Source organism: Balaenoptera borealis (genome assembly GCF_965194805.1).
Source record: "Balaenoptera borealis genome assembly, chromosome: 4".
NCBI classification, from domain to species: Eukaryota; Metazoa; Chordata; class Mammalia; order Artiodactyla; family Balaenopteridae; genus Balaenoptera; species Balaenoptera borealis.
In genome coordinates this window covers 19,077,367-19,101,340 of record NC_138861.1, presented here as the reverse complement: position 1 = coordinate 19,101,340, position 23,974 = coordinate 19,077,367, and the positions used below count along the sequence as shown (strand labels likewise).

The following is a 23,974-nucleotide window of genomic DNA, read 5'->3' as shown; positions in this document are numbered from 1 at the left end:
GGTGGGAGGGAGCTCGCGAGCCGGCAGGCGGGCGAGGAGCGTCTCCTCCAGCATCTGCCGCGGCCGCGTTTGCCCGGAGACTGACCGACGGACAGATCGTCTGGCGGACGGGCTTGGGAGCTCGCCTTGTGCTCGGGGCCAGCTCCAGCGAAGCTCGGGGCTTGCAGCACGCGCTTCCCCGCCCGCTCGCGGCCACCCCGGCTCCGGCGGCCTCGGCGCGCGAGGGGCTGGAGGTGCGGGAGCCGCTCTCCGCAGGTCGGTCCCTGCGCTGCTCAGCCCCGGCCGCTGCGCTGCGCCGCGGCCCCCAAGCGGCGTCCCTCAGCCCCAGCTCCCCAACGTGCTGCTCCGAGCAACGGTGCTCCGGGGCTCCAAACTCGGGCTGCCGGGGCAAGTGTCTTCATGAACCCAGAGGATGTCCGGGAAGCATTACAAGGGTCCTGAAGTCAGTTGTTGCATCAAATATTTCATATTTGGCTTCAATGTCATATTTTGGGTAAGTTGGAGCGCTTCTGGGATTTCGGCTATCGTGGCCGATCGATTCGCGACGATTTCCCCCACGTTGCTCTCTGCCTTTACTTTTCGCAGCCCCTCGGGCGCTTGTCGGAGCACGGAGAGGCATCTGCCTTCCGCCTTTTCAGCCTGCGCGTTGGAGAGATAAACATTTAATCCTTTCTAGGAACGCGAAGAGGTAAAAAGAAAAACCGAGCCGGAAAGGGGGCACCCAGGCCTTGGGGTGGCTTTTTAAGGGAGGAATAGCGTGGATGCAGATGAAAGAAAGGGCTCGGCAGTTTGAGAGATGAACAACCACTCGAATGAGATTTGCTCCCGGTGGGATATGGATGTTGGGCTGAGCGTGGTGTCATAACAGGGAAGGCTAATCGGGCAGACCCGACCCTGAGGTCCACCTTCTAACAAGGATCTGATTGGACGAGGGCTTGGCTCCGTGTTGCCGCGGCTGGTCTGTGCCATGTTCAGCGTGTATCTTCTTGCACCATCTCGGGCTTTGTGTAGGATGCAGATGCCGTGGTATATCGTTCTGTAATGTGCACGTAAATAACGCTTCCTGCACGCTCTTCGCCTTCATCTGGAAAGCGCTCCTTTTGCGTAATGGACTGACCAGTGGGCGTGTGGGGTGGAGGGATTTATTTCTCTCTCTGTATTATTGTCAGGATAATAAGAAGTCACCATCAACATATGTTTCAGTGTGTTCGTGCCTCACGTCCTCCTTTTTGAGGAGTGACATAGAGCGGGCCGTTTTGGGGAAACCTTGGAGAAATGCAGAGGAGAAGGTGTACGAGACATATTTTATGGGACTACCGGGAGAGCAAATGCTTGAAGGAAAGATTCAAACCATGCTCTGCTGGCACTACAATGTGCTGGGCACCTATTGTAATTAGGCTGGGTTGCCTACTCTTTTGTTTTGTTTGAATTCTTTTCCTTGATCTCACAAACATGTTCAGCAACCAGACAAAGAGTTCACTAGGACAAGAGGAAAACGTTGGTTCAAAGACCGTGTTATTTTTCCTTTCCATCCCATCCCGTCCCATCCCGTCCCATCCCATCCTTTTCCTTACTGGGCACTCCTCCTGCCCCCCATTCTTCCCCCCATGGAAAGTAAAGATGGTGGTTGTCTGGGGTGGGGGTGGTTCTCCAAGTTGCTGTTCAGTGTAGGTTCAGTGTGAGATAAACAATAATCCAGTGGTGGGATCAATAATAATCCACGACAGTCTGAACACAGGGTATATTTATTTTGATTCTCCTTTAATTTTGGCCATACGATGTAAACATATACATCGATGAGAATAGTTGTCAATATAGCTCTTTATATTCTTCTTTTTTCTGCCACACATTTACTAGGCTATTTTATTTTTATTTTCTGTTTTCTATAGGAGTACCTTGCACTGCTCATGCATGTTTTGCAAAAGGAAATGGAAGGGATTGGAGACCACTTTCTGTGTCAGCATGTCATCTGGCCTCAGGACTGATGATGAGGGGGGACACATGAATAAATATCAGATCTAGTCTTTCACAGGCCATTTTTGCCAGGGATTGGACATGATTCCTGTCAGCAGTCACCCCCCTCCCTGCAGTCAAACACTGCTACAAATATAGGAAGGAGAAATTATTTTCTTTCCTTGCTTCCTTTTTTTCAACCCTTGTTGGAAATGTTTAAAAGTCACATTTCTGGGTGAGGCGTTTTGATTTTATCTGAATTTGAAACTTTCATGACTTTGAGAGTCAAGGACTACCGAATTGAGACTGGATCTTGTTGGCGTAGTGAGTCCAAACCTCTTGATTCTACTTGGACACTTCCAAAAGTTGCACATTTCAGCTACTAGGCAACAAAAAGTACCCAGGGGCTTTCTCTGCAGTTTCATAGCAGGAGGTGGAAAAGAAATGAAGGGATTTGGGCTCGTTTCCCTGACAGTTTGGTGTAATTTTGTAGTGTACAGAGGCACATTGAGTATTTTCTGTGGATTAGCTTGTAGCAAAACCTCTGGAATTGTGGAGAGCTTCAAAGAATTGCAGAGTGCTTGCATAGAGAGTTCCAGAAGAGAGTCATGTCTTGTCTCATTCTGAAGGTCTTCCTCTCTTGGGGGAAGTTTTATGGGAAGCCTGAAAAGAGATGTAGGCTGTGGAACTAAACCAGCTGCCCTAGGCAGAATTGTTATGTAGAAGGGCCTCTGTTACAACGGCCCTTCTCTTACTCTGCTTTGTACACACCTTGTCCCTCCTTTCTGTGCCTAAAGCCTTCCACTCATATACGCCCTCATACCTTTCCTATCCTGTTGTCTGCTTCAAAATTACCCCATATTGGAATCTCTGAGTTTTTAGTACCCTGGTCTCTAGAGTGTTGATCAGCAGGAAGGTAGTCATGACACTTGATCACAGTAACTCAGACTAAGATGTTATTGACTGAAGAACTGGGGTCAGGAATGGGCAGCCTGCTTCTGTAAATTTTTTATTGCTATTACAAATTCTGTAAATTTGTTTTTGCTACGTAACAAAAAACCCCAAAGCTTAGTGGTTTAAAATAAAACTTTATTATATCTGACAGTTCTGTGATTTGACCAGGCTCACCTGGGTGATTTGCACTTGGAATCGCCCATGCATTTGCAGTGAGATGTGGCTGGCTGGGCTGGAGTTAACTGAAGGCTCACTGCAGGGGGATACCCAAGATGGTACCCTCACATGACTGGCAGTTGATGCTTGCTGAGAGCTCAGCCAGATTTGTTGGCTAGAGCACCTAAACGTGGCTTCTTCCTGTCTCTGAGACTGGCAGAAGAAACTTCCAGCCAGTGAAGGCTACTCCCAGAACTGGCCCAGTGTCAGTTTCATCTATTCCACTGGTTTAAGCTAGAGTGGAGCCTGCTCAATTTCAAAGTGCTGAAGAAGGAAATTCTCTCTTTTGTCAGACAAGTGTCAGGGTCGTGTGGGTTGTGGCCATCTTTGGAAAATACAGTCTTCTGCACTGAGCCTTAATTTCATTTATAAAGGAAAGATAACATTATCCAATAGAGTTGTAGATTCAAGGATGCAATCAGATAAGATATTACCCAGCACAGTGTCTCAGTATTTAACAAATGGTGAATATGGTCTGTGTCATTGTCTCCAGATTTTATACTAGGTCCATCCTGGCTATAAAACTTCTAGAATACCTTAGCCTGGTACTTTGGCATCATTACTACCAGGTAATGATGCTCCTCTTAATATCTGCCAAGGAGATGAGGCGAATGGATTCCATAGATTGGATCGTCATGTATTTGAAAAAAGCACTATGTATCAGTGGAAGCCTTGAATAACTTGGGAGAACCAAGTCATTTTTCTCTTCTCTTTGCTATACAAAGATTAGAAAGCCTTGGATCCTTGAGGCCAAATTTCTCTTTGATGTGCTTGCAAATATTACATTGTATCTTTAAGTGGAGGTTTACCCAGGTTTGATGGCAGAATGTTGCATCTCATTTGTTTCCACAGGGTTTAAATTCAGAGAGGAGAGAGATTTAGGGAACCTTGCCGGGGCCATAAGTAGGAAGTCTTATCTTATGATTCACTATAAATTGTAAGATGTTCTGGAATGATGATACATCAGCAGTTTATAAGTCATAATTTTTGTTTTAATTTGCTAGACATCTGTTAGCTTCGATGGCAACCATATGGGAGTCTAAACTGCCTTTTGAATTACAAGGAGATGGTAGGAAGAAAGCTAAATATGGTTATGAAAGTGTCAAATGGGAAGAGTGTAAGAAGGGTGTATAGACCTAAGTGGGGAAAGTAATTGAATACTGACTTGCTTGCTCTGGCCTCTCACTCCTGGGTCAGTGAGAAGGCACTGAAGCATTCTCACTTGATGATATGCCTGGAAGATTGAAATAAAGCCAAGGGGAAAAGTTGGAAAACCAAATAATGTTTCACCCACCATAAAATTGCCGAGGTGAGCTCATTTAGATGGATCACTCTGTCTTACTTAGTATGTCCACAGTAATCGTTAGTCCCTGGCAAAAGGTGACAGTAACCTGTATTTTAACAGAGCTTTATAATTACGACGTCTTTCTTCTAAGCATCTCAAAGCATCTTACAAGCATATTATGACATCTTTGTGACAGATGTAGAAATTGGAGAACAGAGACATGGAGTGACTTTTGAAGAACATAACAGGGTTCACTTTTGGAGTGTTAAGTCTCTTTCAATAACTATAGCCCTAGCTTCTCATTTGAATCTTATTTTAGAAGATGCTTGTTATTCTAAAATAAAACATCAAGTAAGTCATTTACATCTGTTCATAATTGAAAAGTGATAAAGTTTTTGCATATGTCTAACACCACCCGCAAGCACACAAAAGTTAGGATGAAAATGTTAAGAGTATGATAGAATAATAAACTATTGTGTAGTCTACTGAAAATTCATAAATGAAAAATGGAGTATTAAAGATTGTTATTAAAGTGTTATTAAAGTGTTCTTGAGTCACATGCTTCTTTCTATATGTAACACTGATGCCTGTCTTAAAATTCTAACTGCAGGCTTCTGAATCACCATCCTTCACTAGAATATAAGGTCTCCAACTGCAGGGACTGTCTCTCAGTTATTTTCATAAGCTCAGTGTCTAGCATATTGTCTGAAACAGTAGGTGTTTAATAAATGTTTGTTGAATGAATGAATTATGAAATCATTGGAGAGTACATAGGCATCATCTCCTCTAACTTACTATTCAGTGAGGCGTTTTCTCTCTAACATCCTTCCAACCCTCCTTAGGATGGATCTGTTTGGGGACCACTTTAATCATTTGAGAGTTTCATCTTTCCTGCAAACTAGGTGTAGTTTTCCCTTGGAACTTCCATCTTCCTAATACACTGTTGTTGATTTTTAATTTTATTTTGAAACTGTCTCATACCTGCAGAGAAATTGCAAGTAGTACAATTTGTTTTTATCCTGAATCATCTGAGAAAAAGTTGCCAGCATGATGGCTGTAACACCGATACTTAAGTGTATATGTTCTAGGATGTTCTCCTAGATAACCACAGTATAGCCATCAAAGCCAGGAAATTACCACTGATAAATTACCACCATCTAAATCTTAGATCTCATTCAAGTTTCCGGTTGTTCCAATCATGTCTTCTAAAGCAAAGAAATTCCGTTCAGAAGACATTGTATTTAGTTGGATCTTTTTAGTCTCTTTCAGTCTTTCACTGTCAGTGTCTTGACACTTTGGAAGATTTTAAACTAGTTATTTTGTAGAATGTCCCTCAATTTGTGTTGGTCTGCCATTTTTTCATTCTTAGATTCAGGCTGTGCATCTTTGGCAGGAGAATTACAGAAAGGGTGCTGCGGTCCTCTCATTGCATCCATCAAGTGGCACTGATTTCTGTTTGTGTTTGTTCCGTTGCTGATGATGGTTACTTGATTAAAGTGTTGTCTGCCGAATTTCTCCACCGTAAAGTATGACTCTTTTCCCTTTTGTAATTTATACATATTTTGTGGCAAGTTATTGTGAAATTATGTGTTAAAAAGCCCATTCCTCATCAGAATTTTGATTAAGTAATTAATTAATTAATATCAGTAAGAACTTTTGGTCTCTTTTTTTCCAGTATGTTTTAATTAAACTGTTACTCTCATTACTTACTTTGATGTTCCCATTAGTTCCAGGTTTGGCAGTCTTTTCATGCCCTTTAACTCCCATCACTCTTTGAGCCCTTCTTCGCTTTCTGGCAGAACAACATGTTCCAAGCTCATCTTTTGTATCAGCCATTGTCCCCAATGAGCCCTGGTTCCTTTGCACAGAGAATGATATTTAGAAGCCAAGATCTGGTTGCTAAGTGTGCTCATTGCTTTGAGGCTATCACCACCCCTGGGGCCTCTGAGTGGACAGGACTATGGGATATGTGTATGTATATACACATATGTACACATACACACGTTTACATCTGCATTTCTATATCCAGCTACATATTTGGAAAACCACGAGTTCACACTGGTATCTCAAATCCCTCTCTGACACGACAGGGTTTATTTTAGGTTTTTCCTTTTCCATATTTATAACTACCTTCTTTGACAGTGAGAATCCTAGCTCCCATTGTTCTTAACGATTTACTTATTTGATTAAGTCTCCCCTTACGTAGGCAGTCTTCCACTGCTGCCCCTGCCCTCCCATGGTTGCCCTCCTTAACGGCTTTTGCTCCAGCATGCCGTGCCACAACCTACTTCCCACCGTGAACACCTTTCTCTGATACCCTGCTCTGGGCTTCCACATCCCTCCCCATACCTGTTCCTGGACAAAGGCTTACCTTCCCTTGTCCCCACTTTAGGACTGAATTTTTCAGGAAGGAGAAGGGGAAGGGCCTAGGTTACTCTTATACGATACAATATAAGACTTATCTCCCTGTGCACAGACCTTCGTTCTTTAAAAATAGCCATGATGTCATTCCTAAACCCTCTGCTTTCCATCTTTAAAGGCTCGTGGTTTTCCCACGTCTTCTTCATACACTATTTCCAGATTGTTCTTTGCCCTGATTAAGGTACTCTGCCTATGGTCCCATTTGGACACACCTCCATTAATGTAGCGACCAGAATGAAACACGTTTTTCACACACCATTCCTACCATCCAGAGAGCGGTGGGTTGTTATTCTCAAACTCCCCCTTAAGTCTCTAGCCCAGGAGGCAGAAGCCTGGATTCATCTTTGAGTAAGTTACTCTCACACATTATTTTCTCAGTTGCTCATCTAAAATATGGCGAAAATAATTCCAATAGCTTGCAGAGCTGTTATCCAGTATTAAATGAGATCATGCATATGAAGGTGCTTTCTACAAGGTAAATCTCTCGGTACAAATAGTAGTTATTAACCCAGGCTAAACTGCACATGCTTTTCCTGGCAGCCAGAGAACATAGTTGGCTCAAGTTGCATTTCTAGTGAAATGAAACCTTCACCTCTTTTTCACGTGAACTTCTGTTAAACCCATCTCCCTAGACTAAGTGCTAATCAGAAGCCCGAACCCTCCAGTTAATTATTTGAATTTAGGTTTAATACTACATATTTATTCCATTTAAATGTCTTATTCTGACCCGGTGGTTTTCAAACCATGCTACCAGCTGCACTAGGCTTCCTTGAGGTGTACCAGGGCCTGAGTGGGTTTCTGCCCTCTTTCCCCTGGAGAAGCTCAGCCAGTAGGTTTGATATTTTGAGATATCCTGAAGGGTTTTGCTTGCAAAAAGGGGTCTACTGCTTAAACAAACAATTGAAAACCACCATTCTAGCCTTCAGATAATTTTAAATCTTGAAGGTCAAGGCATGTTTAGAAAAAATTATTCCTCATATGGGTTTTTCTCCTATGGGTTTTTCTTCATGCGTAGGATGTCCCTCTCCCTGATCAGGGGTGACTTCTGTAGGATTAGTTGGTATTTCAGGTGCCTTTATAGACACAGCAGCATAATCAGTGAATTGTTAGGAAATTTCAGTCTGATTCTGATTCTGTTTCTGTAGGTCCGGGATGGGGCCCTGGACTCATTCTGTAGGTCCACCAGGGAGTCTGATTCTGTAGGTCCAGGGAATCTGATTCTGTAGGTCCGGGATGGGGCCCTGGACTTAGTGGGGATTTTTTTGGCTTTTTTTGTTTTTAATCCCTGCAGGTGATTTTGATGCCCAGCTGAGGTGGAGAAGCTCTAGCTTGTTTTTCTTGGCAAGATGTGGTATCTCTTGCCATTACTCTCTGGAGGGGGAGCTGGGAGTGGGTGGTACAGGGCTATGACCAAATGGTGACTGATTTCACCAGCACATGAAGCTAGTGTTCTTTGCTTATGAGAAAAAAATAATGTGGCCTATTTTATCCCTCATGGAATTTTTTTTATTAATCCAAAAATGCCAGTTTATTTTTAAACCTGAAAGCCCTAAAAACAAAATGAGAAAATCTCTGCTAAAGAGAACCTCTTGTGCTGCAATTAGTAGGCTAAAAATTAGCATCGTATAGGGATAGGAGCTAGTTATTTATTCGACAGGAACATTGAAGAAATAGACATTTGTTCCTTTGCCCTTGCTGTCCTGCACACTTCAGCACAGTGGGCTGGGTCTAACCACAGATGCAAGACAGTGAACGGTCCTCCCCTCCACAAACCAGCCTCCCTGTCCAAGGTGCCCTTCCTTGCAGGCTGTTTCCAGAGGCTTCCTTCCGTGCCCCCAGCCCTGAGTATCTTGATCTGGGGGTGGGGAGAAGGGGAGTTGCTTTCTGCACCTCTGTGGCAGTTCCGTTGACTTCCCTCTGCTGTCATGCCAAGCAGGGACATTTCTTCTCTCGTATCCAAGTTTGCAGCACTGTCACAGAGAGCTGACAGTAAAGCAAACACAGGAGACTCAAACCTGATATTTGTCAGTTTTCCTTACAAAGAAAAGTTTCAATGTAGAACATTCAGAGTGTGCACAATAAAGTTTTTCATTTTTTCCCCTGATGTCTTCCTTTTCATCTACCTCCTTTAGAAACAAAAAAATTAGGTATTCAATTATGGCTAGGCACCTAAAGTGGAAATCTTTTGAAAGAAATAAAATTTTGAATAAAAATCTAAACGATTTCTCTGAGATGTTTTACTGGGGCATAGTTATAAGCACTCCTAAACAAACATACCCAGAATGGCATACATACCCTGTGGTTAGCACTACGGTATTATCTGTCTGTACATAAAGGATTGTTAATTATGAAATGTAAGGTATAATTTTTAAGTAATGTAATCACCAACCTCAATAACAAAATATCAATAGTATTTGGGAGTGTTTGGCCAAACATTTTGGCTCTTCTCATTGAAAAGGCATAGTGATGTTCTATACCTCTTCCAGCTACTATTTACTATTTGGATAAGTATTGCAAGACATAGGGCTCTTTTTACTTGTTGAAAAATTTCTTTCTAAATTATAGTTGGCACTTAGTCCCGAATTTCTAAAAATCTGGAGGGAACAGCTGTTGCTCTAATAAATATTCAGGCCAGCTATTTTAATGCTTTGTACTTAAGTCATCCTAATAAAAGAGGAATACTTGACTTAAGCATTTCTCAAAGTATAATGTTTTGCTTCCAACAAAAATTTCCCCCAACTGTTAATATTTCCCCCAAAGCAGTCTTAAAACTTAATTCTGCCAAGTAAGTAGTTCTAATTACTCCTGAAGCATTTAATGCCCAAACTCAGTTTTCCTGTTTTAAGGTACAGTCCTATCAATATAGCTCAGTCCCTTAACTTGTGAAGATTCCACAGCCACTGACGTTTAAGGAAAATTCTTTATAGGGTCTAGTATTAGAGAGTGATAAAAGGTTTATGCTGAGTTGGGCATTCTGGTGCTCCGGTGGTAGGCAGGCAGAAGTCTGGTGTTAAGGAGTTTGGATTTTGAGTATGTCTGGATTTTTACCCAGCTCCATTCGCAGGCTTGTGATCTCAGACAGGCTCCTTACTCACCTTAAGGTTATGTCTCCCCAGCTGCAAAATGGCATTCTTAGCAGTAGTATTAATGTTGTTATCAGTAATATTAAGACCCAACATCTACCTCAGAGTCATGAGGATTAGAGGAGTTAATATGTATAAAATGCTTGGAATAATCAATAGGTATTAGCAATTATTACTCTATTCTCCTCAACACCCATAATTTCATTTGGTGGTTTTTTTCTTGACTTCTTTCAGAACCATTACAGTAATCTTACACTGTAACATATATTTTTTGTTCTCTGTAATGTTCTGCCTACATAAGTACATTCCCAAAATAACTAAAGGAAAAAAAAAGATCTAACAAATGTTCACAATGTTCTTTTCATTGTAATGAATAGCATGTAATTCTTATCATGGATACCAGACCATGAATTCATGTCTATTGTTTGTTGTTAATTTTACCATTTTTCTTTACCCGTTAGCTTCACTCTTCTTCATTTTCTTTGCAAAATGAAACTGTCTCATATTGGTGTTTTGTACTGGGAAGTTGAGTTTCTGATGTTGGACTCTGGTATTAGGCCTAACACCTGGGAGAAATAGAAACAGTTTATTAAAATCTGTTAAATCTGGATATTTTGGAAATACCTAGATGGCTGTAAGTATATATATTTAGCTTTTATGGCGTCATAAGTCCTGTATATTTTGGTCATTGTTTTCCTCTGTATTTCCGACACATTCTTTAGTCTGTGAAGGTGAACAGTGAGTCAGCAACACAGATAATTCAGGCTTTCCCCTTGGATGTCTTTCCAACTGATGAAGGAGTAGGATTTTGGCCTGAACTACCTGGATCATTGACTAATTGGGCCACCCATCTTGGGAATGAGTGACCGCCTGGCTTCTCCTTCGAAGCGTTATTGGGATGCCCTGAGCTGTGCTCCAGTACTGTCACCTGACGCGGAAGACCTGGGCTGCCCTATTTCCAAAGCATGATTCTCTCTCTAACGGGGCTCAGCTCTGGGAGAAAAGGCCAGGACATGCTAATTCAGTAGGTCCAAGGAGGCTTGGCACTCATTCCCATGCTGAAGATGTGCAGAAAGCCCCAGCCCTTGAAGGGGGAGAGGAGGGATAAAGGGGAGGGTTAGGTAGAATTTTTACTGTAGTATTCATTAGTAAAAAAGATGATTTGTGTGGCATGATAGGACATTATAGGAGCGTATTTAAAGTCATGTTGGCTTACTGTAGCATCCCCAACGCTGCCACTTTAGGTCCACTCACTGACCTCACGATCCACTGATGGTTTGTGACTCCCTGTGGGGAGTTTCCTCCTCGTCCCCAGCCCTCTGCTAGCTGGTTTCGCTGAGTGTCTGAAGGATGGCCACCTGATTAGCCAAAGCAGCGAATCTCAAAGCTCAGTCATTTGCAAACTGCCTGCATGGTTCTGGACAAACTTTTATGCCACCCCAGAGTTTTGTAAAATTTAAGTCACGTGGGAATCTCGTTTAAAATGCAGATTCTGATTCGGTAGGTGTGAGAGGGGCCGAAGATCCGGTACCTTAACACGCTCCCAGGTGAGGCTGGTATTCCTGGTCCACTGATCTCATTTTCAGTTTCAAGGATCTAGACCATATCAAACGTATTCTTTCCCTTTAAATCGACTCCGTTTTTAAACCTTAAATGCATTTATTTAAAAAGGAAACTTGAAAAATATCACTATTCAAATACATACAATGACAATAATATGGCTTGTTAACTTCTAGGTAGCTCTTGGTGCCTGCTGGCAGGCCTGACTCGGAGGCTTATTTTCCTTTGTTGCAGTGGAAGTTAACAAGTGTACAAAGCATTCAACATCCTGGGATCAAATGGAGACTTTCTCCTTGACTAGACCAGAGGATTAAAAGAGAATTGAAAAGGAAATGACTTTCTTATTTAAGGTTATTTAATGCTGTATTCTAAAATTGTCTCCTCTGGCACCCCAGGTCACCAGGGAATCTCACTTTGGGGAACACTGCTTTTAAGTAATTTGCAGGAAGACATGCATTTATAAGCTGAAACCTATTAGCAAGATGGGCGAATCTCTAGAGGTAAAATGATTGGGGGGATGTGTTCAAATTCTTGCCTACTCCAGGTTCTGTTTCCTATTGGGAAAAAAGAGGGGTACCCCCAATTTCTGAAAAATTGCTACCCCCAGGCCCAGTGAGTAATTACATCTTAGGTATAAAAGGGAAAATGCTTTGAAAAATTGGATTTCAGGCGAACAGAAAGTCAACCTGAAATACTTAGGAAATCTCTCTCAGTGGGTTTCTTCCTCTACTCCCCCCATCTCCTCTTCCTTCAAGTTACTATTATGTTCAATTTGGAATGAATCCATTTATTTGATGCATTTTTTAGAATAGGGTACTTTCTTTATACTTTTTTATTGTAAAAACAATACAGCAACATTAATATACCTTTTTTTTTTTAAGGAAAAGAAATTCACCATATTCCAATAACTTTCAGTTCAATTATATTAAAAGTAGAGACTCAGTCAAGTGCTCTGAGAGCAGTGAACAAACACCCCAAAACAAACAAACAAACAGCCCATTTTAGAGTTTCAGTGGTAGTCACTTACAAGGATTCAAATTTAGCAAACCGCAGTTACTTAACTTTGTAAAGGAAAAATGTGCTTTTCCATCACTAGCTTTTAAGCATTTCTTCTGACTTGTACCAGTATTTCCCCCCTCAGGACAACAATTAGAATAAGTGTTTCAACATACAGAACAAATACCTTGTGAATAAACATCAATTTCACACAACGAAAAAAAAAATCAATAAATCTGCTTTAGGCATTTGAAAAACCCTGTACTTTTAAAGGAAGGAGTTATACTGTTAAGTAACTGAAAAACAAAACCCCCCAAAACCCAGGCTCTTAGCTTTAAATGTTCTTCAGCATGACCTTTACTTAGAAAAATGTAGTTGGAACTTTCTGAACACCTGTTTCGTTGTTGGTGCCTGCTTATTCAAGGATGGATAGCAACTGCCCACATGGGAACTCATGTGAGAAGTTCTACTTAGTATTTTTTTTCTAATCTCATAACTGGAATCCTATGGAAAGTAGTGTTTTTTTGGTACCAGTTCTTTTTAGCTTTGTCTGTTGGGGTTTTTGAAAGAATAAATTGAATGAAGAGGTGGCTGGATGATATGTGGCATTTAAGGTTTTTGCAAGTCTGCAAAGACTTAATAATCCCTAATATTCTTACTGTATGCTTTGCGAGTTTTAAAGTTGCTCTCCAGTGAGGGTCTGAAACAATTGCATGAAAGTTTGAAAATAATGTTTTACTCATTCATCTTTCTTTAAGATAAAGAGTCAATATTTTAGAAATAAAAGGATTGGTTTCACTAAAAAGAGGACTGAAATATCTTTTATATTTTGTGAAATACATACATTCCATTTAAAATTAACATATATCCTTGGATATTTAAAATATATATTATCAGTGTATATCCCTCATGCATATTAAATATTGATTTATATCCTTGGATTTTTGTTTTTATGAGTAGATATATGCTTTTCTTTGGATAAAGAAAGAAAAACTACCTAAATGACCATATGCCCTCCAAACAATTTTATTTGTGATAAAAGATTAAAATTTCCTTATTACATTATCCTATAAATATGCAAACTAAATGAAACTTTTTGTAAGTTAAAAATAAAAACCAGAGATCAGTCTTAGTACCTAAGACATAAGCAGGAAAAAACACTATTCTTGCTTTTTTGGTTCTTAGATGAAGACTAGAAAATAAACTCTTTTGAATTATGAAATTACTACAGCCTAGCTGGAGGCACCAACAGATCATTAATTATTGCTAAGAACCTTTCAGAATGCAGTTTTTAAATTTCAAATATCCTTGGTATTGAATCCCATCCTTCCCCCCGCCCCCCTTTTCCTGTGAATTTAATTCCAGAACAGTGAAGATAGGGCTTTTTGCTTTGGGGGTAACTAAATCTCTTTCTTACTCTTTAACAACGTTAACCTGCTGATGAAAGCACAGAAGGTTGGAATTATTTTGACCAGGAATGGCTGTGCAAATATTTAACTGAGTGTTCTTTGGCAAGTCTTTTCGTGCTTAATTATTGGAACTATCCTTTAATTGGTCTTTTGCATTCTTGATTATATAATCTCAAAACATATGTTGAAACGGACCTCAAAAATCAGTTAGGCTTCTAGTTTTTACCCCACTTCCTCACCTTTTTTCCCCTCTTAATAGTGGAATCCTTTTTTTTTTTTTTTTTCATCCACTTTTCCGCAAAGCCCCCAATTTATAAAGCAGCCACAGCTGGTGTTCTGGGCGCAGAGCGTCTCTTTGGGCTCCGCGCGTCTCCGTGGCCTCCGCGGTTCCCAGCCTCGCTGCGTGGGAAGAGCGTGCAGAGGGGACGGCGGGTGTCCTGGAGGATTTGATGTCGTGCTGAGGACGGTGGAAAAGGTATCTGTGTACCATTTACGCGTTGAACGACGATGAAGTCGGCATTTGGCCTAGTAGGCTGTGTGCTGGCTGAATTGCCCAAGTTTCCAAGTCCCAGTGCTTTGACCGCATTTGGTTCTACTAAACAGCTTTGGCGCAGTCATTTTGATTAACATCAACTTGCTTATGTTAAGTAAGTATTCAGGTTATTTATTATGCATTACTCTTGCCTTTGGAATGAGCAGACTTGAAAACTCCTGCTTCATATGGATTCCATATGTGGCTTTTAAGTTAGCAGAGATGCAAAGGCTTCCAATTATATTGCACGTGAAGTTGCATATTGAATAGGTTAATCTTGATGGCATAGGTATTATCTGAAATTCTTTGTCATCTCTAATATTGTTCATATTTCATTTAAACAAACTATTAGGTGTTGGAAGATTCTGTGGTGATGAACTTAACCTACGAATTCACGTGTCCTATTTGGGTTTTTTATTACTGAAAGCAGATACCCATGGTATTTGTTATTTGGTTTGCACTGATGTACTCCAGATAGTATGAGGTGACATTTAAAAAGAAAAAAAACCCGGTACATTTGCTCTTTATCCCCACACCTCCACCCCAGCCAAGTTAGGTAGAGAATATTGCAGTGTTTAAGATAGTGGTTAAGAGTGAGACTACGTGGGTTCAAATTTTGGCCTTGGCACTTCCAGGCTGCGTGACCATGGACAGTTATGTCATCATTCTGGACTGTTTCTTTTGGGCAAAAAGTGGGTAACAGTAAGCCTATCTCTAGGATAACTGTAAAGATTCAGTGCAATGACGCATGTGCCAAGCCTGAGCGGGGTGAGTGCTCCGTGACTGCTGACCTTGGAATCAGGTGTGGAATAGCTGAGTGCTTGGGACAGGTGCAGGCTTTTGAGTCAGTATCAGCCGGGAAAGGTGTTATCGGAGTCCAGGAGCCTCAACTTTCCTTATTAGGGAAGCGCTGTCTGTATAATAGCACTTTTCTCTTACGTCAAACTTTGTTTCCTTTGGTGCTTCACCTACTGGAGGAGATTGCGTCTCCACACTTTCCTTCGGCAACTAGGTCTATCTGAGAGTTTAGTTTTCTAGCTGGGGCAGCTGCTCCATTCCCCTGCCTCCTGGACCCTGATTTCTTCTCACGTTTAGCTGCAGCTGTTCACCATGTCCATTGCTGGCATGACCTGATCAGCCCTCTGTTTCTTTATCACAAATGCCAGCAGTTCTCGTGTCTTGCCTAGAGGGTCATTTTGAGGCCACGAACCTACCTGTTTTTTTTTTTTTAATGGTAGTATATGCAGAATATTACAGTTACAATGATAATAATAATAATAATTATTATTATAAATAATAATTCTAGTAATAGAAATATGCCTGGAAAAATACCTAAAATATAGCAGGTACCCAGTAATTATTAATTGAAATAAGTTAGTTGAATCTAAAGTAATTTTCTTTTTTTAATAACCATTTTTTAATTGAAGTATAATTAATTTACAATGTTAGTTTCAGGTGTACAACAAGGTGATTCAGTTATACATATCTTGATATATATCTATCCTTTTTCAGATTTTTTTTCCATTATAGGTTATTACAAGATATTGAATACAATTCCTTGTGCTGTACAGTAGGTCCTTGTTATCTGTTTGATATATAGTAGTCAGTATCTGTTAACCCCAGAATCCTAATTTATCCTCCCCCCTCCTTGCCATTCCCTTTGGTAACCATGAGTTTGTTTTCTATGTCTGTGAGTCTATTTCTGTTTTGTAAATAAGTTCATTTACATCATTTTTTTAGATTCCACATATAAGTGATAGCATATGATATTTGTCTTTGACTTACTTCACTTAGTGTGATAATCTCGAGGTCCATCCATGTTGCTGCAAATGGCATTCTCTTTTGTTGCTGAGTAATATTCCATCATATATAAATACCACGTCTTCTTTATCCATTCATCTGTTGATGGACACGTAGGTTTCTTCCAAGTGTTGGCTATTGTAAATGATGCTGCAGTGAACATTGGCGTGCGTGTATCTTTTTGAATTAAGAGTTTTCTCTGGATATATGCCCAGGAGTAGGATTGCAGGATCATATGGTAATTCTATTTTTAGTTTTCTAAGGAACCTCCGCACTATTCTCCATAGTAGCTGTACCAATTTACATTTCCACCAACAGTATAGGAGGGTTCCCTTTTCTCCACGCCCTCTCCAGCATTTATTATTTGTAGACTTTTTGATGATGGCCATTCTGACTGGTGTGAGGTGATACCTCATTGTAGTTTTGATTTGCATTTCTCTAATTAGCGATATTGAACATGTTTTCATGTGCCTGTTGGCCATCTATATTAATTTTCTCCGTTTAGTAACAAGGTTAGCATTCATCTGGGCCCCTCTGCAAAAATTTGTTGTACACAAGTAGGTATGTTTATAAAGTTTAATTTATTAATATATAATTTATTCTGATTGTAATTACACATTTTCTAACTGAATTTATGTTTAGATGCTTACAAGTTTTTGTTACAAATGGTGTTTTATTGGCTGCTGAACTTTAAGGAATCTGGCATTTTAAATTGCTTTTCACTGTTTGGGAAATAAAAAAATATAAGTCTGAAAAATCATTGACATTATAGTAAAAGAAAGCAGCTTCCCTCCCCGAAGTTAGTTCTTTTCAGAGGGTATTTTTCAAGTGGATTTTTGTCTCGGTTTTCATTTTCTGAACTATCGTAAGTGGTTTCTCTTCCTTCAGCTATATAGATGAAGATTTCTGGAACTAAAGTTTTGCCCAGATTGAGACTAGCTTCTATCTTGTTCACTATATATATGTGTGTGTGTGTGTGTGTGTATGTAAATGTGTGTATATTTATGTATATGTATATATATGTATAGTTTATGTTTTGATTTCTTGTGCATTTCTTAAATTTATTTATTTATTTATGGCTGTGTCGGGTCTTCGTTTCTGTGCAAGGGCTTTCTCCAGTTGTGGCAAGCGGGGGCCACTCCTCATCGCGGTGCGCGGGCCTCTCGCTATCGCGGCTCCCCTGTGGCGGAGCACAGGCTCCAGACGCGCAGGCTCAGCAGTTGTGGCTCACGGGCCCAGTTGCTCCGCGGCATGTGGGATCTTCCCAGACCAGGGCTCGAACCCGTGTCCCCTGCACTGGCAGGCAGACCCTCAACGCCAGACCTGCGCCACCAGGGAAGCCCCTCTTGTGCCTTTCTAAATATAGAAAAGTTTCAAAAGGTGGGGAGGTGAAACAGAAAGGGAGAGGAGAAGCAGAGGTGGTATTGGGCCACTGTATTGAGGGAAGGATATGCTTGGGGGGATCCCAGACTGTGCTGTTGAACAATTAAACTCTGGAGTGTTTCAAAGTACCTTTCCAATGAGGGGCGTAATGCTGCTGCTTTTGTAACCCATGACATGAAGAGTGTAGGGGGGCTCATGTGGAGGAGTTTCTGGGACCAGGAACCCCATAAGGACAGTCGTGTAAATTGAGGAATGTACACAGGTCGCTCAGAGACACTCCTCAGTGGGTCTCTTGTGCTTCGCCATGTCTTGCTGGGTGGGCGGAAAACGCTCTTCACTTGGGCCATTTCTTAGGGTTGTGTTTGTGGCGAGCAGCCTTGAAGGATGAGGTAATGTCTCTCCCTGGGGCAAAGAGCAAAACCTCACCTACACTTGTTGTAAAGCAGCAGGTCCCCAAAGCACAGGTTCCACAGCTGTGCCGCAAACATAAAGCAGCGCGTGCAGCTTGCATCTGGGCCCCTCACTGCCACCGCCGTTGGACTTTGGGGTGAGGAGAACTGACAAGCATGGCGCCCATGCTGTCCGCTGTGCTGCTGCTAAGACTGTCCTTTGTCTGTGATCCAGGAGTCTTGTGTCTTCTGCCAGCTTCCGTGAAACAGTACTGAGGCCGATGCATTACCCTGGAAGGAGGGTAAAAGCAAATCGAGACCGGACACAGGTGTACTGTATATAAGTTGAATACATAGCCTGTTAAATGTGTTCCGATGTGTCCTGTTTAGAACATAATCACCTGGGCCTCACCTACAGAGAATGTGTTTAGGAAGGCGACAGTGGGTGGCTCCGCAGAGCTTCCTTCTCAGATGTCTAAGACCTGACGAGGGCTTCTCAGGCACTTCACAGCTGTGCCACTGGTCAGTGCGACTCCCGGGAACCAGGGAGGCCAACACATCCTTACCAAGAATTGTTGCATCCTGATTGAGGTAAGAGGCAGAGCTGACGCACGTGAGGGGCTGATTTTGAGAGTGCCGAGCAACAGGGTCCAGAATTTTTGGTGGCAGTGGGGGAGAGCACAGAATACTGGGAGCCGGGGCAGCCCCAGAGGGCGCAGACAGGGCAAGATGCAGAGATCGTCAGATGTCTGGCCCTGAAAGAAGAGAGGCGGCAAAGTCCAGGCCAAGGCAGTGGGCTGGAGCTGAGGAGGAGAAGCCTGGCCCTGTTGAACTGGAATGGGGAAGAGACTTTCTGGGTGCTTTTTGATACTTGTGCAATGAATTGGTTTCAAGCGGTCAGTTAACCAGCCTCTTGGAGAATGACACTGAGATCACCTCCAAGCTGGTGTAGGCAATGTAGAGAAGCGTTTATAATGAACAGTCGTGCAGCTGATGAGAGCCAAGTAAGGACATTTGTTCAGAATAATAATTTTTGTGTGTATGTGTTTTTTAAAATGTATCTGTAAAAGTGTATTTACTGGTTATCTGCAGTAGGTATTTAGTTCTTCCCCCATCAAAAGACTAATATGTCTGTGTGGTGATTAGGCCTGACATTAAGATTCTTGATGGAGAGAGGGCTCTCAGGGCTCAAATACATGAGATGTTGGAGCCCCACTCCTGGTGTTTCCAGTGTGAATCTTACTGGCAGTGAGAACCAAATTCTAAATAATATTTTTCATTCACTTAATGATATGTGAAAATGATTAACTTCCTGCAGCCATCAATTGAGATCCATGATGACTGCTGAAATCTGGGGATTCACGGATTAGGTAAAAAAATTCATGGGTCAGGAAGTGGATTTTGAGGGGGAATTTCTGTGGGAGTGCTCCCCTATCCCTGAGGGTTGCCGCCACACATAGCTACACAGGTTGTGAACTGTATAACTCCCCGGGGCGTGCATAGCGCTTGCTCCCTGGGTTGTGCAATGTGGCAGCTTGTGGGCACTGGGCAGCCATCCAAAGGATTAAATAAGTGGCCTACAGGATAGAAAGCCCCGAGATAAACCCATGCACATATGGCCACCGTATTTTTGATAAAAGCCGCAAGAATACACAATGGAGAAAAGACAGTCTCTTCAATAAGTGGTGCTGGGAAAACTGGACAGCTACATGTAAAAGAATGAAATTAGAACACTCCCTGACACCATACACAAAAATAAACTCAAAATGGATTAAAGACCTAAATGTAAGGCCAGACACCATCAAACTCTTAGAGGAAAACATAGGCAGAACACTCTATGACATAAATCACAGCAAGATCCTCTTTGACCCACCTCCTAGAGAAGTGGAAAAAAAACAAAAATAAACAAATGGGACCTAATGAAACTTGAAAGCTTTTGCACAGCAAAGGAAACCATAAACAAGACGAAAAGACAACCCTCAGAATGGGAGAAAATATTTGCAAACAAAGCAAGTGACAAAGGATTAATCTCCAAAATATACAAGCAGCTCATGCAGCTCAATATCAAAAAAACAAACAACCCAATCCCAAAATGGGCAGAAGACCTAAATAGACATTTCTCCAAAGAAGATATACAGATTGCCAACAAACACATGAAAGGATGCTCAACATCACTAATCATTAGAGAAATGCAAATCAAAACTACAGTGAGGTATCACCTCACACCAGTCAGAATGGCCGTCATCAAAAAATCTACCAACAATAAATGCTGGAGAGGGTGTGGAGAAAAGGGAACCCTCTTGCACTGTTGGTGGGAATGTAAATTGATACAGCCAGTATGGTGAACAGTATGGAGGTTCCTTAAAAAACTAGAAATTGAACTACCATATGACCCAGCAATCCCACTACTGGGCATATACCCTGAGAAAACCATAATTCAAAAAGAGTCATGTACCACAATGTTCATTGCAGCTCTATTTACAATAGCCAGGGCACGGAAGCAACCTAAGTGTCCATCAACAGATGAATGGATAAAGAAGATGTGGCACATATATACAATGGAATATTACTCAGCCATAAAAAGAAACAAAATTGAGTTATTTGTAGTGAGGTGGATGGACCTAGAGTCTGTCATACAGAGTGAAGTAAGTCAGAAAGAGAACACATACTGTATGCTAACACACATATATGGAATCTAAAAAAAAAAATGGTTCTGAAGAACCTAGGGGCAGGACAGGAATAAAGATGCAGACGTAGAGAATGGACTTGAGGACACGGGGAGGGGGAAGGGTAAGCTGGGACAAAGTGAGAGAGTGGCATGGACATATACACACTACCAAATGTAAAATAGATAGCTAGTGGGAAGCAGCCGCATAGCACAGGGAGATCAGCTCGGTGCTTTGCGACCACCTAGAGGGGTGGGATAGGGAGGGTGGGAGGGAGACACAAGAGGGAGGGGTTATGGGAATATATGTATGTGTATAGCTGATTCACTTTGTTATACAGCAGAAACTAACACACCATTGTAAAGCAATTATACTCCAATAAAGATGTTAAAAAAAAAATAAGTGGCCTATAAAGTGACCTATACATTTTATCCTTAAGCTGAGTGGATTCAGACTTTCTGTTAGTGTGATAAGTATCACCTGTGCCTTTCAATCCTGGTGGAGAAACCTGGTGGTGATGGTGGTGAGGGTGGAGGCTTTTCATGTGGAGCTGGGAGCTCCCTGCCAAGCGAGAGGGTCCCCCCGCCTGACAAGGACTGCTCAGAGGCCTTGGGACCTTGCAGACTGAGCTAAGAAACGTCAGAATAGTGTCCGCAGTCCAGCTGGTCTCCATTGAGCCCAGGGAGACCAAAAGACCTGCAAGTGCTGAACCTCTGTTACTGTCCCCTTGAAGCCAAGCAAGTCATTTGTTCACTTTTATGTTAATAAATGAACTCGATCACTCATGTTCAAAATAAATGAACCCCATTTAAAAAGTAATTGTCTGCAGTTACCTTTGATTCTTTTTTAAAAAAGTTTATTTATTTGTTTATTTTTGGCTGCGTTGGGTCTTCGTTGCTGCGTGCGGGCTTTCTCTAGTTGCGGCGAGCGGGGGTTACTCTTTGTTGTGGTGCGCGGGCTTTTCATTGCGGTGGCTTCTCTTGTCGCGGAGCAGGGGCTCTAGGCTCACGGACTTCAGTAGCTGTGGCTCGCGGGCTCTAGAGCACAGGCTCAGTAGTTGTGGCGCACGGGCTTAGTTGCTCCGCGGCATGTGGGATCTTCCGGGACCAGGGCTCGAACCCGTGTCCCCTGCATTGGCACGTGGATTCTTAACCGTTGCACCGCCAGGGAAGTCCCCTACCTTTGATTCTTGAATCCGGTATGTTTGTTATCAAAATGAAGAGGCTGCTAACCAAATTCTTTTCAGTTTCTTAATACAGTTACTTTACTTTCTTTTAATTATGTATGTGAAGTGTTAGCTAGTTTAAATGCACAGATGAAGAGAGATCATTTTTATATGGAATGTTATTTTATGGCATACCTCTGTAAGTAGTTTTAGGAAATAAAGGCCAAGTATTCACATATAAACGTTTCTTCACCATTCTGAATGCATTCTCACTTAAAATTTAAAATTTTGCCGGGTGGATTTAGGAAGGGGCTAACGAAAGACTTGGAGTAGAACTGTACCGCCACATAGAGATGCACCACTGCTGTCTCCTTTAGCAGCCTAGTTCTGTTCTGTCATTCGAGTTTTGAGCCCTATGACCCAAGGAGAACCTATATCCTTATAGCTAGGCAGAATTACCAGCCACTAGTATGTCCCTTTTCCCTTCCCATGTGAGCTGACAACCTCCAGGAAAACCTGGAGGACCTATTTATCACCCCCATACCCCCTTCCCCTAGCAGAAGCCCGTATGTTTTCCGTAATAGGATTTTGAATAATGAAGGGTAGTGGGACTTGGCGTCATAAGGTCTGGGTTTGAATCTCACTTCTGTTACCTTCTAGCTATGTTACCCTGACTCATCTTAAGCTTTTTGAGTCTCAGTTAATCCTCACAGGCAAAGTGAGTATGTTGGAAAACAGTTCTCCATAAATCTCTCATGTTTCTGTATATCTTGCAAGCTGAGGTACTGACTGCCTTTGTTCTGGACCACCTTTTCAAGGATATTTGTAGAGTGAAAAGCCTTGGAAGATAGACACACGTGAAGAAAAATATTTGGGCTCCCTAAGTTCAAGGGTCCTCTCTTGCAGTGCAGTTCACGGTGTGATCCCTCTGCCTGGTCCTGTGGGAATCGTTGCTCGGGGAACTGGTGCAGATGCTGATACTATGGCTACTGTATTGCTGTGAGTAATAAACCAGTCTTTGCCTTTGACCCAGGAATTGCACAAGTCCTGCCAGCATCTGTGAAACGGTGGTAGGCTGACTTGTTAGCTTACTAGTAGGTTGAAATCTCGGACCCTGAATATTACTGTCAGCAGTAATACCTGCTTAGTCTTAACTCAGTCAGTGTTTTCTCTTATCCTCCTCTCCACCGCCTTTCCCTGCCTTGGTTCAGGCCATCAGCATTTTTTACTTGCGGGACTGCAGTACTCCTTTCCTTCCCCAACACTCCATTCTCCTGCGGGGAGAGTTCTCCAGTGGTAAATCTGATTGTGTCACATTGCCTGCTTTAAATTCTTAAATGGCTCTTAATTTGGTCAGGATTAAAGCTAAACTCCATTATAGGGACCTTGCCTATTTCTCACCTCTCATCCACAGTCTGTTCCCCAGCCGTACTTGTATGGAGCAAAGGGATAGGCATATATGATGTCCGTTATAAAATTCGGGTTCCCTAAGTTCAGGGGTCCTCTGCTGTGATGCAGTCTGTGGTGTATGCAGGTGTCACTGGGTTCACTGGGAATAGGGGCTTGGGAGCTGGCCCCAGGTTGTGAGCTTATTTATGTTTTCTGACTGTAACTTTGCACTTACCTCTGCTTTCAGTGATGTGTCCACCATTTCTGTCTACCTTCTACCAAAGGTGTGGTATCTACCATTAAAAGTTGTAAAAAGCAGAGGCCGTGAGTGCAAAGCACTTATCTCGGGGCCTGGGTAGCTGCTGCTAGTGTTGCTGTAATTGTTCTTACAAGAGCTGGTTCTAGAATTACAACCTTTGAGATCTCTTTGGTAATCTTCCTCTACCCCCACCCCGCCCCATCATTTAGCTATATTCCATTTAGCTGTTTTGTCTTCAGCGTAAATTCCTTAAAGCTCTTTTCCAGAAACATTTTCAAAACCATTAAAAATACACCAAAATCTACTATAATACTGAAAAGAAAGAGCTTATATATCTTGCTTCTGGCCAGTTGGATGGCGTACGTAGAGGAGGGCTGTGGGATGCTCTTAGCCACAGAGTTCCAGCCTGGCACTCTGCCTTTCTCAGTTTGAGTGGTTCTGGGCAATCTGTTTTGTTTTGTAGTCTCTTTTTTTCCCTTTTAACATGCTGTTTTTTACCTCATTGTCTTTGATT

At 42.0% G+C, this 23,974-nt stretch overlaps 1 protein-coding gene across 3 annotated transcripts in view; it reads left to right on the top strand.

Moving 5' to 3' along the window:
• Window positions 1–355: 355 nt before the first annotated feature.
• The window catches only part of TSPAN5 (tetraspanin 5), a 169,932-nt gene continuing 146,313 nt past the window's right edge, over window positions 356–23,974 (top strand). Inside the window, exon 1 of one of the 3 annotated variants that reach the window (XM_082391768.1) lies at window positions 356–493. In XM_082391768.1, coding sequence (XP_082247894.1) covers window positions 413–493 — 81 coding nt within the window. In that variant the 5' untranslated portion in view covers window positions 356–412. Of the gene's footprint in view, window positions 494–14,372; window positions 14,525–23,974 lie in introns of those variants that run through there. The other 2 variants (XM_082391771.1, XM_082391775.1) reach the window with 2 other exon arrangements.